Source organism: Camelus dromedarius, chromosome 10, assembly GCF_036321535.1.
Source record: "Camelus dromedarius isolate mCamDro1 chromosome 10, mCamDro1.pat, whole genome shotgun sequence".
NCBI classification, from domain to species: domain Eukaryota; kingdom Metazoa; phylum Chordata; class Mammalia; order Artiodactyla; family Camelidae; genus Camelus; species Camelus dromedarius.
In genome coordinates this window covers 75,541,888-75,562,647 of record NC_087445.1, presented here as the reverse complement: position 1 = coordinate 75,562,647, position 20,760 = coordinate 75,541,888, and the positions used below count along the sequence as shown (strand labels likewise).

At 55.9% G+C, this 20,760-nt stretch overlaps 3 protein-coding genes across 13 annotated transcripts in view; 2 read left to right on the top strand and 1 right to left on the bottom strand.

Annotated features, from left to right (window-relative positions):
- TSC1 (TSC complex subunit 1) overlaps positions 1–4,243 on the top strand; it is a 46,988-nt gene extending 42,745 nt beyond the window's left edge. For all 6 annotated transcript variants that reach the window (XM_064490654.1, XM_031450787.2, XM_031450783.2 and 3 more), the window contains 3 exons: positions 578–765; positions 853–1,014; positions 1,384–4,243. In XM_064490654.1, coding sequence (XP_064346724.1) covers positions 578–765; positions 853–1,014; positions 1,384–1,906 — 873 coding nt within the window. In that variant the 3' untranslated portion in view covers positions 1,907–4,243. The remainder of the gene's footprint in view (positions 1–577; positions 766–852; positions 1,015–1,383) is intronic.
- A 3,703-nt stretch (positions 4,244–7,946) lies between these two features.
- Positions 7,947–16,940, bottom strand: SPACA9 (sperm acrosome associated 9). Of its 2 annotated transcripts, XM_064490651.1 has the most exons (5): positions 16,875–16,940; positions 15,502–15,694; positions 12,440–12,619; positions 9,765–9,967; positions 7,947–8,991 (listed from the first exon to the last, which is right to left on the bottom strand). In XM_064490651.1, the coding sequence occupies exons 3-5, from the start codon at positions 12,587–12,589 to the stop codon at positions 8,658–8,660; spliced, it is 687 nt and encodes a 228-aa protein (XP_064346721.1). In that variant the 5' UTR covers positions 12,590–12,619; positions 15,502–15,694; positions 16,875–16,940; the 3' UTR covers positions 7,947–8,657. The 2 variants fall into 2 exon arrangements, with proteins under 2 accessions (XP_064346721.1, XP_064346722.1); XM_064490652.1 differs by lacking the exons at positions 12,440–12,619; positions 15,502–15,694; positions 16,875–16,940 and adding an exon at positions 10,615–11,763.
- Positions 16,941–17,195: 255 nt separating this feature from the next.
- Positions 17,196–20,760, top strand: part of AK8 (adenylate kinase 8) — a 117,956-nt gene continuing 114,391 nt past the window's right edge. Inside the window, exons 1-2 of one of the 5 annotated variants that reach the window (XM_031450771.2) lie at positions 17,196–17,677; positions 19,392–19,476. In XM_031450771.2, coding sequence (XP_031306631.1) covers positions 17,537–17,677; positions 19,392–19,476 — 226 coding nt within the window. In that variant the 5' untranslated portion in view covers positions 17,196–17,536. Of the gene's footprint in view, positions 17,746–19,391; positions 19,477–20,760 lie in introns of those variants that run through there. The other 4 variants (XM_064490646.1, XM_064490649.1, XM_064490650.1 and 1 more) reach the window with 4 other exon arrangements.

Sequence of the window (20,760 nt, the reverse complement as noted above, 5' to 3'; positions counted from 1 at the left end):
GGGAGCAAACCTACTCCTTGCTGCGTCTCTAGATTTATCTGGGCTGTTGTTAGAGGAGGGAGAAGAGTAGGAAAGGGGAAGATGGCCAACGGCGCCCCCACGCGGAAGTCGCCGCTGAGTACTGGCGTGTTTTCCTTGGGGTTTTCAGAACGCGTATGTTTACACAGCCGATCAGACTGTTCCCGTGGCTTTGTAGTCTGCTTTTTTATATTTTTGCTGGTACATACAATTTTTAAAAACTTATTAAGTGTAAGAGAGACTTTAATTTACTTAGCTGGTTTTTTGACATTGGACTTAACAGTATTTTTTGTTTTTTGCTCTTCTAAATATACTATGGTGATTATTTTTGCGCCAAAATATCTACTGATGTTTTAAATGATTTCCTAAGGGATAGATTTCAGGCAAGGGTGTCAGTTAATACTTACTGCCAGCACCCTTTCCAGAAAGCTGGCTAGTTTCTGTTTCCACTAAGAGCATACTGATACAGCACCTTTTCAGTGCTTATTTCATTGAGTTTTTGAAATGGATGTGGCATATACCTTTTCTAAAAGTGCTCACTCCAGTTCCCCTTTTTTAGGAAGTAGAAATGATGAAAGCTGCATATCGGAAAGAACTAGAAAAAAATAGAAGCCACGTTCTCCAGCAGAGTCAGAGGCTCGATACCTCTCAGAAACGGATATTGGAACTGGAATCTCATCTGGCCAAGAAAGACCACCTTCTTTTGGAACAGAAAAAATATTTAGAGGATGTCAAGCTCCAGGCAAGGTAACTCTCATCGGGAAAGGCTCGGCTGTGATGCGTTCTGCGTCACTGAGGGAGCTTCCCACATTCTGTGTGGTCTGTATCTTTCAGAGGACAGCTGCAGGCCGCAGAGAGCAGGTATGAGGCTCAGAAAAGGATCACCCAGATGTTTGAATTGGAGATCTTAGATTTATATGGCAGGTTGGAGAAAGATGGCCTCCTGAAGAAACTTGAAGAGGAAAAAACAGAAGCAGCTGAAGCAGCAGAAGAAAGGTAGGAGCCAGAGTTGGCCTCCATGGCCTCATCATTACCGCCCCTGACAGAACAGGGTTGTGTCACGTGGTGTCAGAAGCAGCTGTGGCACCGGCTCCGTTCCCCAGAGAGCCCAGCCACCTCTCCACGTTCCTTTTCCCGGTCCCGAATCACTTGATACAGTCATGGAGGCGTTCATATTTAAGATTGCCATCTGAGGTCCCTAGTCGTGGCTCACCTTTCTCTTCGTGAGTGCTCATGCTCGAGTCCTCGATCCTAAAACAGAGGGCCGGCTGGCGGAGTTCGGTGTCGGTGAGCGTGCGTCAGGATAATGCCCAGACGTGGACGCCATAACCACCAACTCCCTTTCCCCTCCTGGATTTCTTACAGGCTTGACTGTTGCAATGACGGCTGCTCGGATTCTGCACCAGGGCACAGTGAAGAGGCAGCTGGCCGTAACGGTGAGGCCAGGCCCCTCAGACCCGGCGGTGCCCGCGGCAGCAGTGGGAGCCGAGGCGGCGGAGGCGGCAGCAGCGGCGGCAGCGAGCTCTCCACCCCGGAGAAGCCCCCGAACCAGAGGGCAGGCCCGTTCGGCAGTCGGTGGGACACTGCCGCCGGGGAGCCCTCTACCAGCATCCCTGCAACTGTTGGCTCACTTCCCAGCTCCAAAAGCTTCCTGGGCATGAAGGCGCGAGAGTTATTTCGTAATAAGAGCGAGAGCCAGTGTGACGAGGACGGCGTGACCATCAGTAGCCTTTCTGAGACCCTAAAGACAGAATTGGGCAAAGACTCCAGCATGGAAGCCAAGACGCCCCTGAGCCTCGATGGCCCACACCCATCTCCCCCAAACGTGGACAGTGTTGGACAGCTCCGTATCATGGACTACAACGAGGCTCACCATGAGCACAGCTAAGGACGATGGTCAGTCAGTGTTACCCTGCATATTGCTGGCGTAGAACAGGAGTGTGAATGCACGCTTCAGAGCTTTCCTGTTTCCAGGGTTCGAGTGGCTAGCTCACGCAGTGGAAATGGGATGGAGGTCCTTTTGACAGTTGACTGAGTGCAGAACGGTTTTTGGATCTGGCATTGAAATGCCTCTTAACCTTCCCTCAGCCACCCCCAGACCCTGTCTTTCATTTACCCGGCAGCGTGTGCTAACCCGAGGGCCAGTGTGTGTTCCTCACTAGCTTTATTTTCTTCCTTTTCCTGCAAAATGGGTCCTTTGAACCTGTGCAATATGAGGCCAAATTTAATCTTTGAGGCTAACACACCACTCTCTCCTTTCCTGAGGCTCAGCTAACTGGGTTGGCCCTCTGCTGGCCCAGGTAACTGGTGGCATCGCAGGTAAGTCCGGTTCTGTCCCTTTCTGGGAGGGGCAGCCTGCAAAGCTCGTCTTCTTCACAGGAAAGCTCTTACGTGAGCCTTGTTCCCTGCTCTTTGGTTCAGCACCTAAAGCAGCAGATCTAGAAAAGTGATGGTTTCTTCACCCTTGTTTTTTTGGTGGTTCTGATAAGCTGCCTAGAAACTTCTATGTGAACACATGCCCGTCATTCAGAAAGTCCAGAGCTGGCACCGTGGAGACCACACTGCCCTTTGGGAACACCCTGCCCCCCCCCCCACTACCTCTTATTTCTGTGGTGTTTGCTCGAAAGCTGGCACTGTTCTGAGCAGAGGCTGGCGTGTGGGTGCTCGGCCCTGCTCTCTGCAGCAGGGCAGGATGGCGACTAGAGCAGTTACCCGGAAGGAGGAGCGCCGTGGGTGGGGACCTGGCCCCTGGGTCCAGGCAGGGCTGCGCCGGCTGAGCCCCGCGCTGACGCGCCACTGTCTGTTCGCCTCCCTTTACACCCCGTACGCCTCTTGTTTCTGTCAGCTTCTGTGTGATGCTGCAGCAGAAAGGCTCTGAAGGTCCAAAGAGTTTCTTCAAAGTTTATGACCCTTGTTTCTCAGGCTGTGAGAGTTGCCTCACTGTGGTAGGTTCTAGGCCACCGAGAACGTAACAGCTTTTTCACAGCAATCCTGACTTTTGGGCCAACTCTGCAGGGAGCTTGATGCTGCCCCCCCCCCCCCACGTTAGTCCTGGGAGAGCGTTAAAGCGGAGGCCTGGTGACCGCTGCCAAAGGGCTGCCCGCGCACGCCCGTGAGAGGCAACACCAGTCAGGACACTGATGGTGGCACAGAATCTGAACTTGACAGATGCTCCGGAAATAAATGCTAGAGCCTAAGGATTGTTGCCTCGTGTCCCAGCCCAGACTGAGGCGGGGAGAGGCTGGCAGGAAAGAGCCAATGAACTTGGTTTTTCTCTTTCTCTTCTTTCAGTAAAAGTATAAAAGTGTTCACCCACGAGGAGGGCAAAGGCAAACTGTGATGGTACGAATGTTACCGCTTGTGGGAGCTCCCAGCACGTGAGGGCAAAGGTCTCTTTTAAAAAGTGTGGCAATAAATACTCTAGCGTCCCGACCAGCGGGAGCTGGGTAACAAGCGCCTCCCCGTGGCCATGGCTGTGCGGGCGGGGGCTCCCGGGCGCGGCTGGCTGGTGCGCAGCCGGAGGGAGGGTGTGTGCCCGTCTGCTCTCGGCCCAGCACGGCGCCGGCCGTGGCCGCCAGATGTCCGCAGTGGAGTTAATGACACCGTATATTTAATTCAGCTTTTTCCAAAGGAAAGCTTAAAATCAAATGCATTCTAGCTCCCTAGTTCAGTTTCATTTAGAAAGGGAAAACGTGAACAAATTCAGAAAAGAAATGTTACAAGATAACTATTACAACTGGTTCTCAGTGCTTACCCCTCCCCAAGACCAAAAGATCTGTGCTGCAGAACGAAGACATAGGCACTTAAACCAAAGCCTTTACCCTGACTAACTGGCAAAGGCAAGGAGGCCAACGTAAAGAAAGAAAAGAACTTTTTTTTTAAACGGGCAGTTTGTAAAAGTGTAAGGAAGAGGCAGGCAACGCGGACATGTGGCCTGAGGCCCGGGCTGGAGGCTCTGCGGGCGGGTCTCTGCGAGGCCCTTGCCCACTCCTCCAGCCTGGGCGTCTGTCTGCTCAGCCTCTGGCCGTGGCCAAGGCAGCAGCACTTAGCCTCCTCTGGGCTCTGGGAGCCCACGGCTGGGGAATGGGGGTCTGGTGGCGTGCTGAACTTGCCCAACCTGGAAATTGAGGCTTTTATGTTGCAAAAGACTTGAGTCGGTAAGAGGGTTTGGTTTGATTTTGAAAGCGATAAACCTGCCAAGAGTCACTGGCTCACTTGATTATGCTTCAGTGAGTGTCTTTAAGTAAGGAAAGGTGATGGTGATGGAGGAACTTCTGAGAGAGAATTCAGGCCCGGGAACAGGCAGGGCAAAGGCATTGGAACAGTGTTCCCGGCAGAGCCTGCCCTGAGACTAAGCAGGGCGGCGTTTGCAAGCGTCAGGGTTGGCCTCCATCCAGGGTCACTCTGAGCAGGCTTGCCTACCTTGGAGCTGTTTGGCCGACGTCCATAACCTGTTCTGATCCCCACCTGCCACTAACTGGGGTCGGCACAGGCCCTAAGAAGATCAGAGCCTGCTTCTTGGGTAGCGTGAAGCCTTGTTCTAAAAGGGAGCACTGCGGTGCCATCGGGGGCAGGGTAGGGGTGGAAGGTGGCAGCGTGGTCTCCGTGGGGCACGTGAGTTCCTGATGCTGCTGTAGGCCTTCCAGCAGACAGAACGTTCAGGGAGTTTTCAAAAGCTTTTGACAAGGTTCTGCCCCAGCTCTGTGAAAGTGGTTACTGTGGAAGTGGAAGAAATACCTGGTCATGAATAAGAAAACTAACTGAAATCCAAAGGTGGGAGGTGAAGATCGTTTCTTCGGTCAAGAGGTTTCCCTGGAGATGAGCGCTGGGACCAGCCTTACCAGGTGGGGCGGGCAGTAGACGTGCCGCCCTAGGCCTGTCAGCAGAGGGAGAGCTGCCTAGCCTTCGGGAGTAAGCTGCTGAAGGTTCACAGGCTCTCTGACAGAGAACCTACATTGTGAGCCAGAATATACGTACTGCGTTTAGGGGGAAGTAGTCCGAACTCTTCTTAAAAGGTAAACTTACAATCCAGGAAAAGGTCCCACAAGCCATTGACAGTTGGAAAAATCAGCCCACCGTGCCCCGTGGCCAGAAGCCAGCCCTCCACTGGGCAGAGCCAGGACAGCAGGAAACGAAACCCCAGCCCTGGGCCGGCCTCACGTGCAACAGCACATGTAGTTTCTGGGTTTTTGTTGAGAAAGATAAAGCTCTAGTAGTTTTGTAGAAGAGGATGAATAAAATGACGGTGACGATGGGGGGGGGAGGTCCTTGGAGACCACAAAGCTTCCGACTCCCACTTAAGACTAAAAAGGTGGATGTTTCTGTGTAGAGAATGTAACGGAAGTGCTTTGGTAGCCAATGTGAATTTTCACCAAATACTAGAACATGCCGCTTGAATCCAGGAAGAAATAACTGACGAACAAACAAAGAGCTAGGCGAAGACGCACAGCTTTTCTAACCAGAAGCAGTCGGAGGCGGTGGGGGGTGTGGCCGCATCTCAGGAGGCCTGGGCACTGTGAAGACTCGGCCCAGAACCGCAGTCGGGGTGGGCTGCCACCACCTTCTGCCGATGCTCCCGGAGGTCCCGGGAGAAGCCCGAGCCCAGCCGGGGGTGTACGTTTCACCCAGGGGAGAAGGCTGTCAGATCAGCACGTCTTACCCTGCACGGTTTCACTCTCCCAGGTTTGTGCTTTAGACATTGACAAGCAGTGAACAGGGGAGAATGTATCTGGCCTGGAGATGCTTGTGCATCCGTTCACATCCAGAGTTCTGTGACACGTGCCCCTGCCCCCTGCCCCCTGCCCCCTGCCCCCTGCCCCGACCGCTGCAGAGGGATTGCACACGATTAAGCTTTTCTTTACAAGTGAGAGAACAAATTTAGGTCCAGGCCTGGCCCCTGGGCTGCTGCTGCGACCCTTGTCCCCGTGTGGCTCGTTGCCCCGTCCACAACTCTCTGATGTGCCCAGAGAGAGCAGTGTTTCCGTCTTTCCCACGCCGTCCTGCAGTCTGTTCGTGCCGACCGGAGAGAAGCGTGGCCGCAACCACAAGGGGAACCTGCCTGGGTGCCATGTGCCTGTGCCCGTGACTGCTTCTGGCCTTGAAATGAGTTAGTGAAGGCGGAGGGGCTTTCTCTCCTCCCCATCACGGTGCCACAAAATTGTCCACCCTCTGCGATAAGTAGGCTAGTCGAACCATTGGAATAGATCTTTTAGAGGCGACCCCTGAGAGTTTGAGGCCCCCCCCAGATTAGCCCCCCTCTCCCCACCTTGATACAGTGTTGGGACAGGAGGGAACAGCACTGCCCCCAGCAGCAGGTACTTTGGCTCATCAAAGAGGCAGCCAGGCATTTTGCACTAGGAAGAATCAGTGATCGCTTTTCAGCAGACTTCTATGGACCAGAAATACGTTATGGAGGAACAGATTTTGCTAAGACATTATCTAGGTTTATAACTCAATCATGGATCAACCACATGTGGCTAACTCTCAGTTAAAAGGGGTCCTATCACTGAAAACCAGATTTTTTTGGCTGACTGCTTTTAGCTAAATATGAGAAAGTCATCTGTTGTCAAAAGGTTTAAACCTTCCCGCCTTGACCTTTAACAGCATGTCAAACAATCCGCATCAGATGCTGTAACATGAACTGCAGGAGAAAATGGTACAATCTGAGTGAGTGGGAAGTGGAGTCAAAAGGGTTTGCTGTCCTTAGAATGTCCTAAAATGTCAAGGCAGTTGCTTGTGTTTAACTGTGAACAAATAAAAACTTATTGTTTTGCACTACTCTGCTGTACTGACATGAAGTGGTTCATGTCGGCCTCTGAGGGGCTTGCGGGCAAAGTAGGAACTAGTCCCAAGATGCCGAAGCCTCGGGGCCTGGGATTGCTTGGTGACCCCGGGTGGCTGGAGGGAGGTACTGCCGAGGGGAATCTGGCTTCAGTCTCTGTAAGACCCTTTTGTTCTGGCAGATCATGTGGCAAACAGCCACAGATCCTACCCTGATCTGCCTCAAATTCATGCCCTTCAGGTGTCCTGGAGATGTGGGAAGAGGTGACTGGAGGCGGCTCTACCAGCAGACACACAGCCAGGCAGCCTGCTGGGTCTGCACCGCCACCCACCCTTGTGTCCAGGGTGTGCTCGCCTTCCTAGGGGTTGGCTGGCACCTTGGGTTTAACACAGCCTCCCCCCCGCCTCTTTTTTTAAGTTCTATTTTTATTGTTGGTTTTGGTTTTGGGTATTTGAGGTGGGGGGGACTTAGGTTTATTTATTTTTTTAATGGAGGTACTGGGGGTTGAGCCCAGGACTCATGCATGCCAAGCATGTGCTCTACCCCTGGGCGATACCCTCCCCTGAACACAGCCCTTTGGATGGAGCCCAAGTGACACTGAAGTTGTCGAGAACTGATAGACCCTGAGCCTTGCCGACCGTGTCTTGGGCGTGTGCCAAGGAGAGCGTGCAGCTCACATCCGCTGCCTTCCATGTGCCATCGGCTACCAGGAGGAAGGCAGGAAGCCACCACTGAACACTCGTCAGGTCCAGCCTGGCCTTCCTGGGAAAGGACCGGAGGCGAAGAGCTGCAGTGCAGTGTGGGTCCCCACTGCCCAGCTGCCCGGAAGTGGGTGTGCTCTGCCCACTGGAATGGCGGAAGCAGCTCCTTTGAGACAAAGCCTGAGAGGTGGCAGTTTTCAGTTCTGTCTGAGAAGTTCAGATGTTCGGATGTCTGGCTAGGCCCCTGGCTCTGCGAGGAGTCACTGTGCTGGCCTGTGGGCCTGTGGCCTGCACCTCCTCGGAGCGACTGGAGCCGGGGGTTCCTGTCCAGAGCGGCTCTCTGCTGCTGCCCAGCGCGCTCTGGTGTCTTCGGGTAAATGTCATTGTCTTTAAGGGACAAGTCTCAGGAAAGCAAGCCAGGCAAAGAGGTGGTAGAACACCTTTTATTCTTGACTGTTGCTCCCGAGGAAGCAAGAATACAGAAGCTAAGTCGCCCCCTGTGAAGGGAAAAACCAACAGTCAGACAGCACCTCTGGCAAGCTCAGGAGCTGGTGATACATTTTTTCCAATGTCTGGGCCTCAGTTATGTTGTGAAAACCAGGTAATTATTCTTGTACAGGATGCACAAAATCAATTCTTCCAGCTTCTCTCAGAGTTTCTCTCTCAAGTAAAGGAGAGGAAAGGCAGGTTCATTCCCGTTTGGGCTTTGGTCCAGGGACCTAAACACTCCGAGGCAGCGTCCTGCGAGGCGGGAGCAGCCCTGCCGTGCAGAGGGCCAGGCCTCGCCTACGGCCACTGCCGCCGCTGTGGCGGGAAGGGAGCTGTGCGGCCTCCTCCGGCCGGATGGCTCAGCCTGGAAAGCTGGACCTGGGTGGGACAGTCAGCTCTTTCCCAGCCTCCCTGCGACACCCTCTACCCACACACACTCTGAGGGTCCCCTTCATCGGCACAGAGCCTGACACTCAGAGGCAAGGGAAAGAAGTTAAAGCGAGAGAAGGAGAAAGGTTCTCAGTCGTGTATTGGGCAGTCCCCTTTGGGGTTAATAAGTGGCAGGGACTGTGGGCGACGATGAAAATGGATCACCTAGTGGAAACCAAGTTTAGTAACAAAGCACCCTATGGGAAGGGGAGGGAAGGGGTGGGACTGGGGTTGAGGCCTTACAGTTTCCCACCAGGTGGTCTCCAGGGAGGTTTTGCACATCCTTTGTCTGTCCCCCTAGGTCTGAGGCTGTCTTTTGTCAGTTGCCTATAGCTGTGTTTCCTTAAGCCAGGCTGGGCGCCTACAGTCTGGAAAGCCCGTGCGGCCGCCCTGGTGGCCTCCTGGCGGGCCTGGGGCTCACTCACGTGCTGCAGCTCCTTGCGGGGCAGCTTCTCCGAGTGGGCAACCCATTCTTTCATCAAGTCTAGGACGATGGGGATGAGGCTGACCACGCCTCCGTAGTGGTTCCTGGCCTCGTCACAGCTGAGGTGGTTCACCACATCGTGAGGGTATCTGCAGGGCGGCAAGAAGGGCCAGGTGAGCCCTGCCGTGGGGACTCGCCGCGCTGCGGCAAGACACCGCCAGGCCGCGGGCAGGGCTCTCTAACCTGCTGCACTTCAGACCTGCCTTGGGAGGCTTTAGAACTGTGCACGCACCGGGCAGGGCTCGGGGTTCCAGGTGCGGTGGTTCAGCAGGTTTAGGGGGCCAGGGGCCCCAGGTAATCCTAGTGTGAAAGGCGAGAGTTGTAAACCACGTGCCTGCGGTTTGTAGAAACCTGGATTAGGGGCCGTGGAAATCTGCTGTAATCCCTCCAGAATATACCGTTTCGTCCCTGTGACTCTTCTTAGCCTAATGTGTAAACAGCTTTCTCAGGAGTGTGGTGCTTTGTGCCGTGGATTCCCCAGGGCTCAGAATTAGGGGAGCACGCCTGCAGAGCTGGCACCCATGGGAACCGGCTCCAAACGTCCCACTTCTTCCTGGGCTTCTGGGAACCTTGCCTGGTGCTGGCTCCAGTGAGAGGGTTTGTGTCCAACTAGATCTGGGCCCCAGAATCCCTCATTTTCAGTAAAATGATTTGTGGGATCAGAGTCATTCCAGTAAACCAATGGGCCTAGGGTTCCGGGCTAGGAAAGTCTGGACAGCGGCCACATGGGTCACCAGTTTAGACTGAGCTGCCCTCTCAACAGAAGCCTGTCCTTTCCTTCAGGACCCCTCCTCTCCCGCCCCCTCCCCAGATGCACACGCTGAGGCCTTGAGAACAGGACGGGGTGGAGGGTGGGTCTTACTTTGCTCGAAGGCTGCTTAAGTCGTTGCTTTGGCTAACGAGGGTTTTGCATTTCTCGAGGAGGTTGTTGGTGACGGGGGTGCCGGAGTGCAGGGCTTCGAAGCGCTGGCACAGCTTGCTCAGCTCCGTGCAGATGTCCAGGAACATGAGCAGGACGCGCCGGTCGGTGGAGTTGTTGCAGTAGTGCTCCGTGTAGCTCTGGACCTGCAAAGGCCGGCGTCACGGGCGCTGGGAGGACCCAGGAGAACCCACTCTGGTCCTCCCACCCTCCCACAGTCACCGGGGAGAGGCCAGTAGTGTGGAAGTATCTGAATATACAGACACTGCATCCAGCGAACATCATTAAGCGTCTCAGGCACCGAGCGGAAGGCTTTGCAGGCCTGATCGCACTTCGTCCTCACCTACGTGCTAAGTGCCGGGCACCTCTTTGCATCCCTACCTGACAGGTGAATGTGGACACTCGGAGGGCTGAGACGCCCTGCTCAGGCACCCTGCTGGGGCGAGGCTGGACCTCACCCCAGCTCAAGGCGCTCTGAGCCCAGACCTCCCACTGGTCCCCACGCGCCTGTGCCAACACCTGCAGCAGAGAGGACCGGTCCCTGAGTTTTCACGCCACAGGCCCACTTAGAGGGCCCGCCTAGAGGGCCTCTGGGCTGGGCCACCCAGACTGAGGAGCAAACCAGACTCCTCTGTGGCGGCGGTGTCCGGTGTTGGCAAGGTTAGAGAAGAGGGACACGTCGGTAAGGAGAGCTGGGAAAAGTCACCCACGTGAGAAAAAAAAAATGTGTCTACCTCGTGCCGTAGACAAAAATCAGCTCGAGGAGAGCGGAGCTTAAAGACTGGAAACTAACCTCCCGTGTGGGTGTGTTTGGCGGCAGGGAGGCTTCTCTTAAACCAGTCATAAAAGGTGCCAAGACGAGCGGTAGGTTGATCTAATTTCAACTCCTTTCCTTGGCTGGCGGTGGGGATCCCTCCCGGGTCAGGGCTCTCTCTCCAGGGTGACCTGAGATGCTTGACCTTGTGCTGGGGAGGAGCTGGCTGTGGTCCAGGCGGGATGAACTGACCCAGGTCACACAGTCGCCTCCTCTCCATGACCCGGGGGCAGGGCAGCACCCACCTCCTCCAGTTCCCAGGAACTGAGGTCTAAAGCAGGGTTTCCTGCTGCCACTGATGGCCTTTTCGTTCCAAGGGGATGTCTTTGCACGTGACCTCAAGTCATCCCTTCCCAAGCACAGTCGCCTGGTAGGGGGATGAGGCTCTTGACCCCACAGCGTATGCCCACACTCCAGCACCCCTGGCCCGGGTCTGTGGTGGGTGAAGGGAGCCTGCACCGTGGTGTAAGCACAGAAGGGCACTGTCACCAGCTGCCGAGTGTGTGGGTGGGTAACCTTTGGATACTTCTGGTCCAGGAAGGGCAGGGTGAGGGTTGCAAGTCAACACACGTGGGGCCACTATTTACCAAAAGCCTCCTTGAACCTAAGGCAAGAAGGAGCAGGCCGGGGTCACTCCACCCTGATGCAGATTCTGAGCGGAAGTGGGGGCGTCTCAGGTGCTCCTTCCTGGTGCTGAAAACCTGTTCAGTGCCCTTGGAAATCTGAGCCTCTGGGGTTCGGGCTAAAAAGGATGCAGCCAGTCTACTTTCAAACAGTTCAGAGGGAAGAGGGTACACGCAAACATGGCTAAATATTACAGATTGGTGTATCTCGGTGAAGGTTACATGGGCATTCATTTTCTGTACGTTTTTAAAATTTCAAGTTAAAAACCTGGGAGAAATTCTTGCAAAAATTAAAGAATTTTTTGAAGGATGCTGCCAGGCAGGGGTTGCCCTCTGTGGGCCTGTGTGCTTCTCCTGAGCAGTTCTGAGCCCTGGTCCCCACTCTTGCCCCACCCTGTGAGCAGTCAGCCTTCGACAAGCCAGCTCCTTAGCAGGTAGCATCTCCTTAGCTGGAAAGGGTACCATCTAGGGTAGTGTTCCCAACACACCGTGGCTCAAGCCTGTGACTTCCTGGAAGGCTCGTTCAATCCTGAAGTCCTGCAGAGCAAACTTGGAAAGCAGAGAACCCCCCAGGAGACTCGGGTTAAACGGAAACATCCGTAAACGCCACTGACAATGCACTTGGTGTGTCGCGGTTTCTCAGACCCACTGGGGTCCAGTGGCCGGGACCACGTGCAGCTGCTGCCATCCATCCCCAGCACTGAGCGCAGGGCCCCGCGGATAACGCGGCTGCTGGCTGCGTGTGTTCCGGATGATGTCATGGAGTCCGCGTAACGGCCCTAGGAGGTGTGTGCTGCTTTTTTCACATTTTACAGATAAGGAAGCTGAGGCTTAGAGAGGTGACTGGCTGGCCCGAGGTCACAGAGGTGGGCATGGTAGAGCCGGGACTTATGCCCTGGCTAGCTGAGCCTTGAGCCCACGTTTTAACCCCTTTGTTATTCACTCAGATATTTGCTGAGGGAATGAATGAAGGGCTCCTTCCACCACTGGGATCTGAGGCCTGATTCTGGCACAGATGCACTTGCCTTCTCTGGGCCTCAGTTTTTCAACTTTCAAGAGAGAGGACTGGGCCTGGGCCCGCCCCCCGCCCCCCGCGCACCCCCCACACCGTGGAGCCTCTGGGTCTGGCAGGTGTCTGCGACCCGGGCCGCCCGCCCGCCCGCCCGCCCGGGAGGCGCCACCTGTCCGATGCTGGAGATGGGCCGGATCTTGTCATGGGCGTTCTCCCTGCAGTGCTCCAGAGCCGCGATGAAGGTGAACTGCTGCTGCTGGAAGAGCTTGTACTTCTGCTCCACGCCCCGAAGGGACTCCTTCACCTCATTCATGGTCATCCTTGGTGGTCGCTTATGGGAGAGGACGGTCTAGTGCGAGGAAGAGGAGAGCGATGAGATCCCAGGGGCCGGGCCCAGGGATCCAGCGCCGGGGTCGCGAGATGCCCGCGGCCACGGAGGGGTTCCTCTCAGTGGCACACTGGGCGGAGCAGCTCCCCACAGCCCTGGGGAGCGGGGAATGTTTTCACCCCCACGTTGCAGAGAAGGAAATGAGGCCCCAGGAGGCTGCAAACTCGCTCAAGAACCCAGCAGGCTGTGGCGACAGAGCCCTGCCCACCCCAAGTCCACTCGCCCTCCACCGTAGACAAGTTTCCCTGGGCCTCGGTTTCTCCGGGCCTCGGTTTCTCCAGCTTATGGGTCTCTCTCTCTCTCTCTCTCTCTCTCTCTCTCTCTCTCACACACACACACACACACACACACACGCACACACAGCCTCCAATGCCTCCAGGCAGTGTCAGCAAAAGCTGGGATTGAGGAATGAGCCACAGCATGGAAAAATCTACGATGTTGTCAACTGGAAGCAAATTATTTTAAAACAGCTGCCCCTCTGCAACTGCTGGGAAAGCGTAGGGAGTCTCCCCAGCGGGCGAAGCAGGAAAGAGCCGGCGCTGGGTTCACCAGCCTAAGCAGCCGCGGTGTCCCTGCACTGCGGGGGGCAGGGGCCCGAGCTCGGGTTTGCCCATCCCCAGGGCAGGGGTTGGCCGCTGGTGACCCCCCACCCCCCACAGTGTTTGCAGGGGTGATCCTGATTGGAAACAGGAAGGCTGCGAGGGGTTCTGTCTTTTGGTGCCTCACAGACTGTCCCTGATGTGATCCAGGAGGTCCACGTGCATCCAGGATCTCCTCTGAGCAGAAAAGGCTGTGGGTTCTGCCCTCCGTGACATCATAATTTTGCTAAGCGCCTGCAAAATGCTGCAGGTCACAGATTCACGGAATGCCCGAGCTGGAAGGGGCTTCAGTAGGTCAACCCCCCCTTAACTCCCCGGGGAAAACTGAGGCCCAGGGTGTCACAGAAGCTTGTTCCAGAGACACCCTGGGTCCTGGGTGTCCTGCTGTCTAACTAGCGTCCTCAAAGGTGCGGCAGCTGGCTGTCTGTGCACCACGGGGCACCAGCACACATGGAACCTGGGCTTGGATGTGCCGCACTGAGTCAGAGGTGGCGGCACTGAGGGAGGGGCCGAGCCAGATGCTGCAGGTGGAAGGGGCCAGAATGCTTGGTGGGGTCGGGGGACACACTCCAGGCTCCTCCTGGCAGGTCCCAGGTGGAGAAGAGGCTTGCTTTCTGCTGTGTCTCCCTCAGCATCCTGAGCACAGCAGGACTGCAGCCAGGGAGACTCTGGCAAGAGGAGACGGCGTCAGGAGGACTAAAGGAAATGCAAGGAGGACAGACCATGAGGTGGCCTTCACGGCGTGATGGGAGCAGTGAATCAGAGAACTTGGGAGGGTTGGGGCCTGGGGACGTGCAGCCTCGGAGCCCCTGTCCCGGGCCGGGAGCTGAATGCAGCCGGGTCACCATAAAGGGGCCGTGTGGCGAGGAGCCTCACAGTCACGCCTCACACATCCGAGTGGGTCTACTGCAGACGCGGGGAGGGCCCCCGCCCCCGGAGCCATAGCACCTGTGTTTGCCAACAGAGCAGGGCAGCTCCACTGGAGACGGGCCTGGTCTGGGGCCATGCAGGGCGGTGGCCTCCTTCCAGCTCAGCCTCCTCCCCCTTCAGCACAAGGCAGGAAGGGGAGCGGGGTGGAGGGGACGCAGCGAGTCGTGTTGAACACCTGCCATATCCAGCCAGGGCCCCCACCCCCTACCTGGAGGCAGAAATGACAGTAAACCTGGGGCACAGTGGTTTTCTGTCGCCTCCCACGGAAGCAGGCTTAGGACCTGGACTAGGGCGAGGAGAGTGAGGCACACACCTCAGGAAAAAATTTAAGGGGGTGCCAGAAACTTAATAATCAAGGTAGGTTGAAAACAGGCATGATGTGTACCCCGAAAGAGGCAGAGGCTGCTGAGGGCTCAGGCTGCTGGAGGAAGGAAGGTTTGAAGAGGCAGGCGGGCTTTGGAGGGGAGGAGGGCAGGTGGGCTGAGGGGTGGGGCCCTGGGTAGAGATTGGGGGGTGGGACTAGCTTAAGTGCAGAATGCAGCCGGCAGGGACCCACGCGGCAGGCAAAGCTGCAAGGGCAACCACTGAAGGCTTCTGCGCCGAGGAGGTGCCAAGCACTCGATCATTTGTTCATTCATTCATGCTGCCGTGCCTCCCGTGTGCCAGACACCATTCCGGCTGCTGGGCTGGATATACAGCACTGAACAGGACAGGATTCCCTACCGTGGAGGGACTGTGAGAGTGGGAGGCAGACCATAAGAATAAGTGAAATGAACAGCAGTTTAGACAAGGAGAAAAGAAAGCAGGGCAGCCGGCAGGAATGGCGGGAGCAGAGGGTTACACAGGCAGCCAGAGGGGCACTTGCAGGAGCAGGGTGGGTGCAGCACAGGCATTATCTCAAGTCCTCCTCACAGTCCTGTGAACGGCGGACCACGGCTGATTATCCCCACATGGCAGATGACAGAGCTGAGGTCTGGCATCTTAGGGTATGAGCAAACCAGGATTTCCCACTCAGCCTTGCCCGACTTTATAAAGTCTGGGATCTTAACTTGGATACCTCCCTCCTTCCCTCAGTGGTGGTCCATAGAGAGAAACATGCTGAATATCAGATTTACTATGGCTGGGGGGTGGTTAGGTGGGGGTGGGTACCAAGGGCCTGCATAGCTAGACCCCTGGGCCTTGCTTCCACTACCGTGAGACTGTTTCCTGTTCCCTACCACAAAGCCATGAGGACCAGCATTCTGGGGGCTGCCCTGTGTGCCCAGCTCTGCCACCCTCCTGGGGCTGCCAGGTTCTCCGGGGATAAAGCACTACCTTAGCCGGTGGCCCCAAGAGCCCCTGGGAGCAAAACCGACTTGGTTCTTGATCCTATGGACTTGTGACATGCACACGAGGAATGTCGTGAGAGGAGCTGTAATAAGCTATCCAAAGTGATCGTCCCTTGAACCAGAGTCACTGCAGCCAAATTAGTCTGGATGAAAGGCACAGGGTGCAGGCACTTCTCAATCTGGGGGAGGAGGAAGGGAAAAATGATTACCCAATAGGTTTCAGGCTTTAATTGATTTGTATTTTTCCAGGCTGCTAAAGAAGATTAAATCGTGGTATGAAAAACGCCTAGGGCTTAAAATAAATGAGGAGAAAGGCAAGTCATTTCAAAAATGTCCAGGAAGCAAACTGAGCCTCTCCAGTGCAAACTGCAGGCTTGGCGGTTGTGTTCTTTGTTCGGGGGTAGGCAGCTTCCTTTCCTCCCCCAGCCGTCTTTGCAGTTGGGTTTGACAAGGCTACCAAGGTGTGCGCGCTTTGAGGAGGCAGTTCTGAGGGGGAGAGACAGAACTGCAGCCTTTTAGCCTTGAAGGGCGTATCTCCAGGCTGGTGGCTGCTGGAAAAGCCTTTGGCTAGGAGTCAGGGTGCCTAGTTCCAGCCTGGCTCTACCTTTGATTTAATGGGCGAACTTGGCCAATAATTTCCCCCTTTCTGGGCCTCAGTTTCTCCATCTGTAAAATGAGGGAATTTGGATTGGAGGCTCTTCAAGGGCTCTTCTGGTTTTAATGCTCCATGATCAACAACTGATGGGGAAAGAGGCCCAGAAAGGGGAAATGGCTCAGCCAACAACTTTTCACCATTCTGATCCTTCAGTTTCTCATCTGTAAAATGGGAATGAAGGTACCTATTTCCCAGGGTTGGTGCAAAGATTAAATGAGATGATATTACTAATACTAGCCCTAAGCACTGTGTACTTACTACATGCCAGTTACTTTCTAATACTTCAGATATATTAGCTCACGGAGTCCTGCCATAATCCCCACTTCCCAGGGGAGGCTGGCACAGCTTGGTGAGAGCGGAGCCAAGATGTGAGTCTTGGGCAATCTGTATTGACGATGCTATCTATACTCCCTCTTCATAATGTACACAAACACCAAAGTTTCGTTGGGAGCACAGCTCAGAAAAGGTAGTTTCTACTAAAAATAGCAACGGACAGGAGGGAGAGCTCCGAATCCAGTTCTGCGTCCGATACCAGGCTGCCCACTGGGGATTAACACGACTCGCATACCTCCTTCCCCCCACCGCATCCCACCGCATCTTTCTCCCGGGACAGCAGCAGCAGCGGCGGTCCCCTCCATTCTCCAACCCCCTCACCCCACCCAGTTTCCAGACCCAGGGCTTGTCCCAGAGCGGCCTTCACTCACAGAGCGCCCTGAAGCTGAGGTGCCTCCGTGGGTGTCTGGGGCCCCGGACGGGCGGGGAGGCCCTTCCCAGGGCTTGGGAGGCGGGGTGGGTGGGGTGGGAAGATCCGGGGTGAGAAGGGGCGGGGCCGCGGGCCCGATTGTTACCGCCGGTGCCATAGCAATCCAGTCAGGAGGTAGCCCCGCCCCACCCCCGGAGCCAGCGGCGCGGTCTTGGCTGGGGCTCCGAAGCTCAGAGTTGGGCTGAGGATTTCGCGCCCGTCCCTCCCTTTTCAACCACCCTCCCCAACATCTTCCAGCGCCTTCGTTTTAAGGATGGTAAACTGAGGCCCTAACGTCTGGGCCAGGGCGCGTTGGCGGAACCAGAAGCGGGATCCGCCTCCCGCCCTCTCGGGGGCCGAGGTGCCCCGGGGTGTTGTGCGCTGTCACGGCACAGAGGGCGCCTCTGACCCCAGGAGGCCACGGCTGAGGCACCTCACTTGAGGTGCCTCACTGAGGCGTGCAGACGGGAAGGGGAGGCCGGGGGAAAGCATTTGCCCCAGGCGGCGGGACGAAACCAGCAGAAGAGCCCGAGGCCAGGCCCATCGCCGGGCCGGCGGGCCAGGCGCGCTGATGACGTAACGGCGCCCTTGGCGACGGCGGTCACCAGGGAGCGGCGCGCGCCGATGACGCGCGGCCCTAGCGACGCCGGTCACCAGGGAGCGGCAGCGCTGCACGGTGGCATGGACGCGACCACCGCCCCGCACCGCATCCCGCCGGAAATGCCCCAGTATGGGGAGGCGAACCACGTCTTCGAGATGATGCAGGTGACCCGGGCAGCCCTGTCCTGTCGCGACACAAGGCGGCGGCCGGGGAACCGCTTGTCGCGTTCCGGGTGCGCGCCGGTGACCCCGCATCAGGGAGGGGTCACGTTTGTTACCCAGGAGGCCGCCCAAATTGGGGTGTACGACTTCCGTACCGTTGTACCTCAAGGGACCCCTCAATCAGAATATGCCCCCTGACGCTATCCCGCGGAACCTGGTGGGAGGCCAGGATTTGGTTTGGGCTCTTGGCCAGTCCGCTCCATGGTCTGGTCCCTTCCTTTTCTCAGTTCCCCAATCTGTGAAATGCCAGGTTGCAAGAGGTGGTCTCCAAGGGACTTGTCTAACCCTAACAATTCCCAGGCTGTCTGCGGTGTTGGTTTCTCAGCTGGGGAGCATCTAGGTTGGAGGTGGCATCCCCATCCACTGAGAGGGCCGCGTCCTGAAACAGCAGCCCTGTGGTTTGGACAGCAGCATTTCCCATCTGGCCCTTCCTCCTCAGGGCCAAGAGTTCAGGGCAGCGTCCAAACCCTCATCCTGAGTTCCTGACCTTAGGCAAAACCCCACCCCTGCTTGTGCTCCAGATGTCCCCTGGGCATCTCGGGGAAGTAAAGGCTTTCAGGAGCCTGACTGGAAGACCTGTCAGCCACTCAGAGGTTCTGAGGGCCAAAGGGGAGCTGGAGCATTTGTCTGCTCCTCCAGGTGTATCCCATCCCCAGAGGCACCTCCTTAGTGATATCTGTGGCCGCTTGAGCCTCTGAGCTGCACATGTGAGAGCAGAGCTCAGACTAAGAAACCTGAGTCTCCATCCCCCCAGCGAATGTACGCTTCTTTGGAAAGCGTTACCTTTCCACCATCTCTCACACCATCTCTCCAGTGAAATATGACTGATGAAGGATCTTGTCCAGTGGTTTTATTTAGCGGGTGGGCCAGCAAAGGCCCCGAGAAGGGAATGTACTGTCTGGTGAGATGCACAGTGGGGCCACGGCCTCATAGTTCAGCGCTGTTTTTACTGCCCCACTCTTTCCTTGCCCCCAAAGGGTTAAAGCCCCTCCCTGCTTGTCTGTAGTGCTGAAGGATGCTCCTTAGTGCCCCAGCCCAACTCCTCTCAGCTGCCTGGTTCATTTCTGTGCCTTTTGCCTGGAACCATGGAAGCTGCTTTCCCTTGGAATTAAATGGCCAGGCTACCCCAGGACTACTTAGGTATTTAGCTGGTGAATATTCTGTCCCACTCTGGCGAAACACAGGGAGCAGTGACGGCTGTGTCCCCAAGCCCTTGTATGCTGGGCACCCACTGTGATTGTGCCAGGCGCTGGGACAAGGGTGAAGCAATACTAGGGGTGCACGGGGACTGCAGGAGCACATGACAAGGTTCAGCTGGTGAGTGTGATCAGGAAGGGATGTTTCCATTGAGGCCTGAGGGAAAGGTGTTCCAAGCTGAGGGCACAGCATTTGCTAGGGCTCTTAAGGGGGTGAATGGGCACAATGCAGGAGAAGGACCTCCAGCTCTACCTCCCCCCAGTTGCCTCCCTCCCCAGCAATACCCTCATGCCTCTGCTTGCAGGAACCCAAGCAAATGCCAGCTAGGGTGGGGCACAGGGGAGAGATCAGGCCCTGGGGCTGGTATCCGTAGCGAACCAGGGTGCTGGGCCACCTGAGCCTGGGGCCCTGGGTGTCCATGTAGGTGTTAACCATGTGGGTGTCTGCCCTCTGCCCACAGAACATGCTGGAGCAGCTCCTGATCCACCAGCCCAAGGACCCCATCCCGTTCATGATTAATCACTTGCAACGAGACAACGATTATGGTGAGCATTCGAGTGGCCCTCCTCCCCCTCCCCAGCTGTCTCCCTCCCCTTCTCCCAGGAATCTGTGAGGCCCTCTGTCCTCTAAAAGGAGGTCAGAACTGGGTGGGGAATGATTTGACAACTTGGGGAGGTGGGTGATTGAAAAATGCCTTAATTTCTTTCAGAGCATAACTAATAAAAATTCTCTTGCCAAGTTATTAAAATGAAAACCTCCGAATGGCCCACGGAATCAATTATTCATGCTTTGGCATGCCCCAGCTGATGTCGCCTGTTGGGTTTAAGCTCTGTGATCACTCCACTTGTCAGGTGTAAGTGTGGTTTCTGGTCTACCTAGACAGACAGCACCGGTTTTCCTGATGGTCTCATTATTGGCGCCCGTTAATGAGTTCCAGAGCTCCCCCGGCCTCACCCGGGCGGGTGCGAGTCAGACCCAAGGCCGGAACGCCGAGCGGGGAGGAGGGAGAGGAGGCGCTCCATCCCACGGTCGATTTGCCAAGTGGAGGATCGTTGCCATCCTCTGCGAGCTGTCAGGGAGACCGGTGTCCTGGAGCTTTGATGTTTCTTTCATTGGCGCATTAGCCGCTTTGAAGGAGCTACCAGTGCACCAGTGAAATGAGCGCACAGTGCTGCTGAGAAGGACGGAGGCCTGAGATGCCCTGTGGTGGGGTTCAGAGGCCTAAGATGAGAAAGGATGCTAAGTAGTTAAAAAAAAACAATGGTCAGAGGGAGGAGACTCCAAGCCTGCAGGTTTGCCAGGCACACCTGGCCTCTGCAGCGTGGCCGACCCGCAGGTCCTGAGCAGGGTCAGCGGGTCAGAGCGAGGGGCTGTTTCACAGACCTAGGCAGGGTGGTTCAGCGTGGCTCACAGGGTCCCCGCAGTGCCCTCTTCTGAGCCTCTAGTGAGGCAGAGTGGAGAACTGACATTGACTGTGAACCCAGGTGCCCCAGGTGGTGATCAGCTGGGATGATGGGGGTGGGGGGGATCCACTCCTCCCCACAGAGACTCTTCTTTTTTTTTTATTTAAATTTAAATTGTTTTTAGTAAAAAAAATTTTTTAAATGGATGTACTGGGGATTGAACCCAGGACCTTGTGCATGCTAAGCGCGCACTCCACCACTGAGCTAGGTCCGTCCCTCCCCCCACCCCTTTTTTTATGAAGGCAGAATGCCTGAGTTCTTTATTTTTTACATTTAATTTTCTTCCTTTCTTCCTTCCTTCCTTCCTTCCTTCCTTCCTTCCTTCCTTCCTTCCTTCCTTCCTTCCTTCCTTCCTTCCTTCCTTCA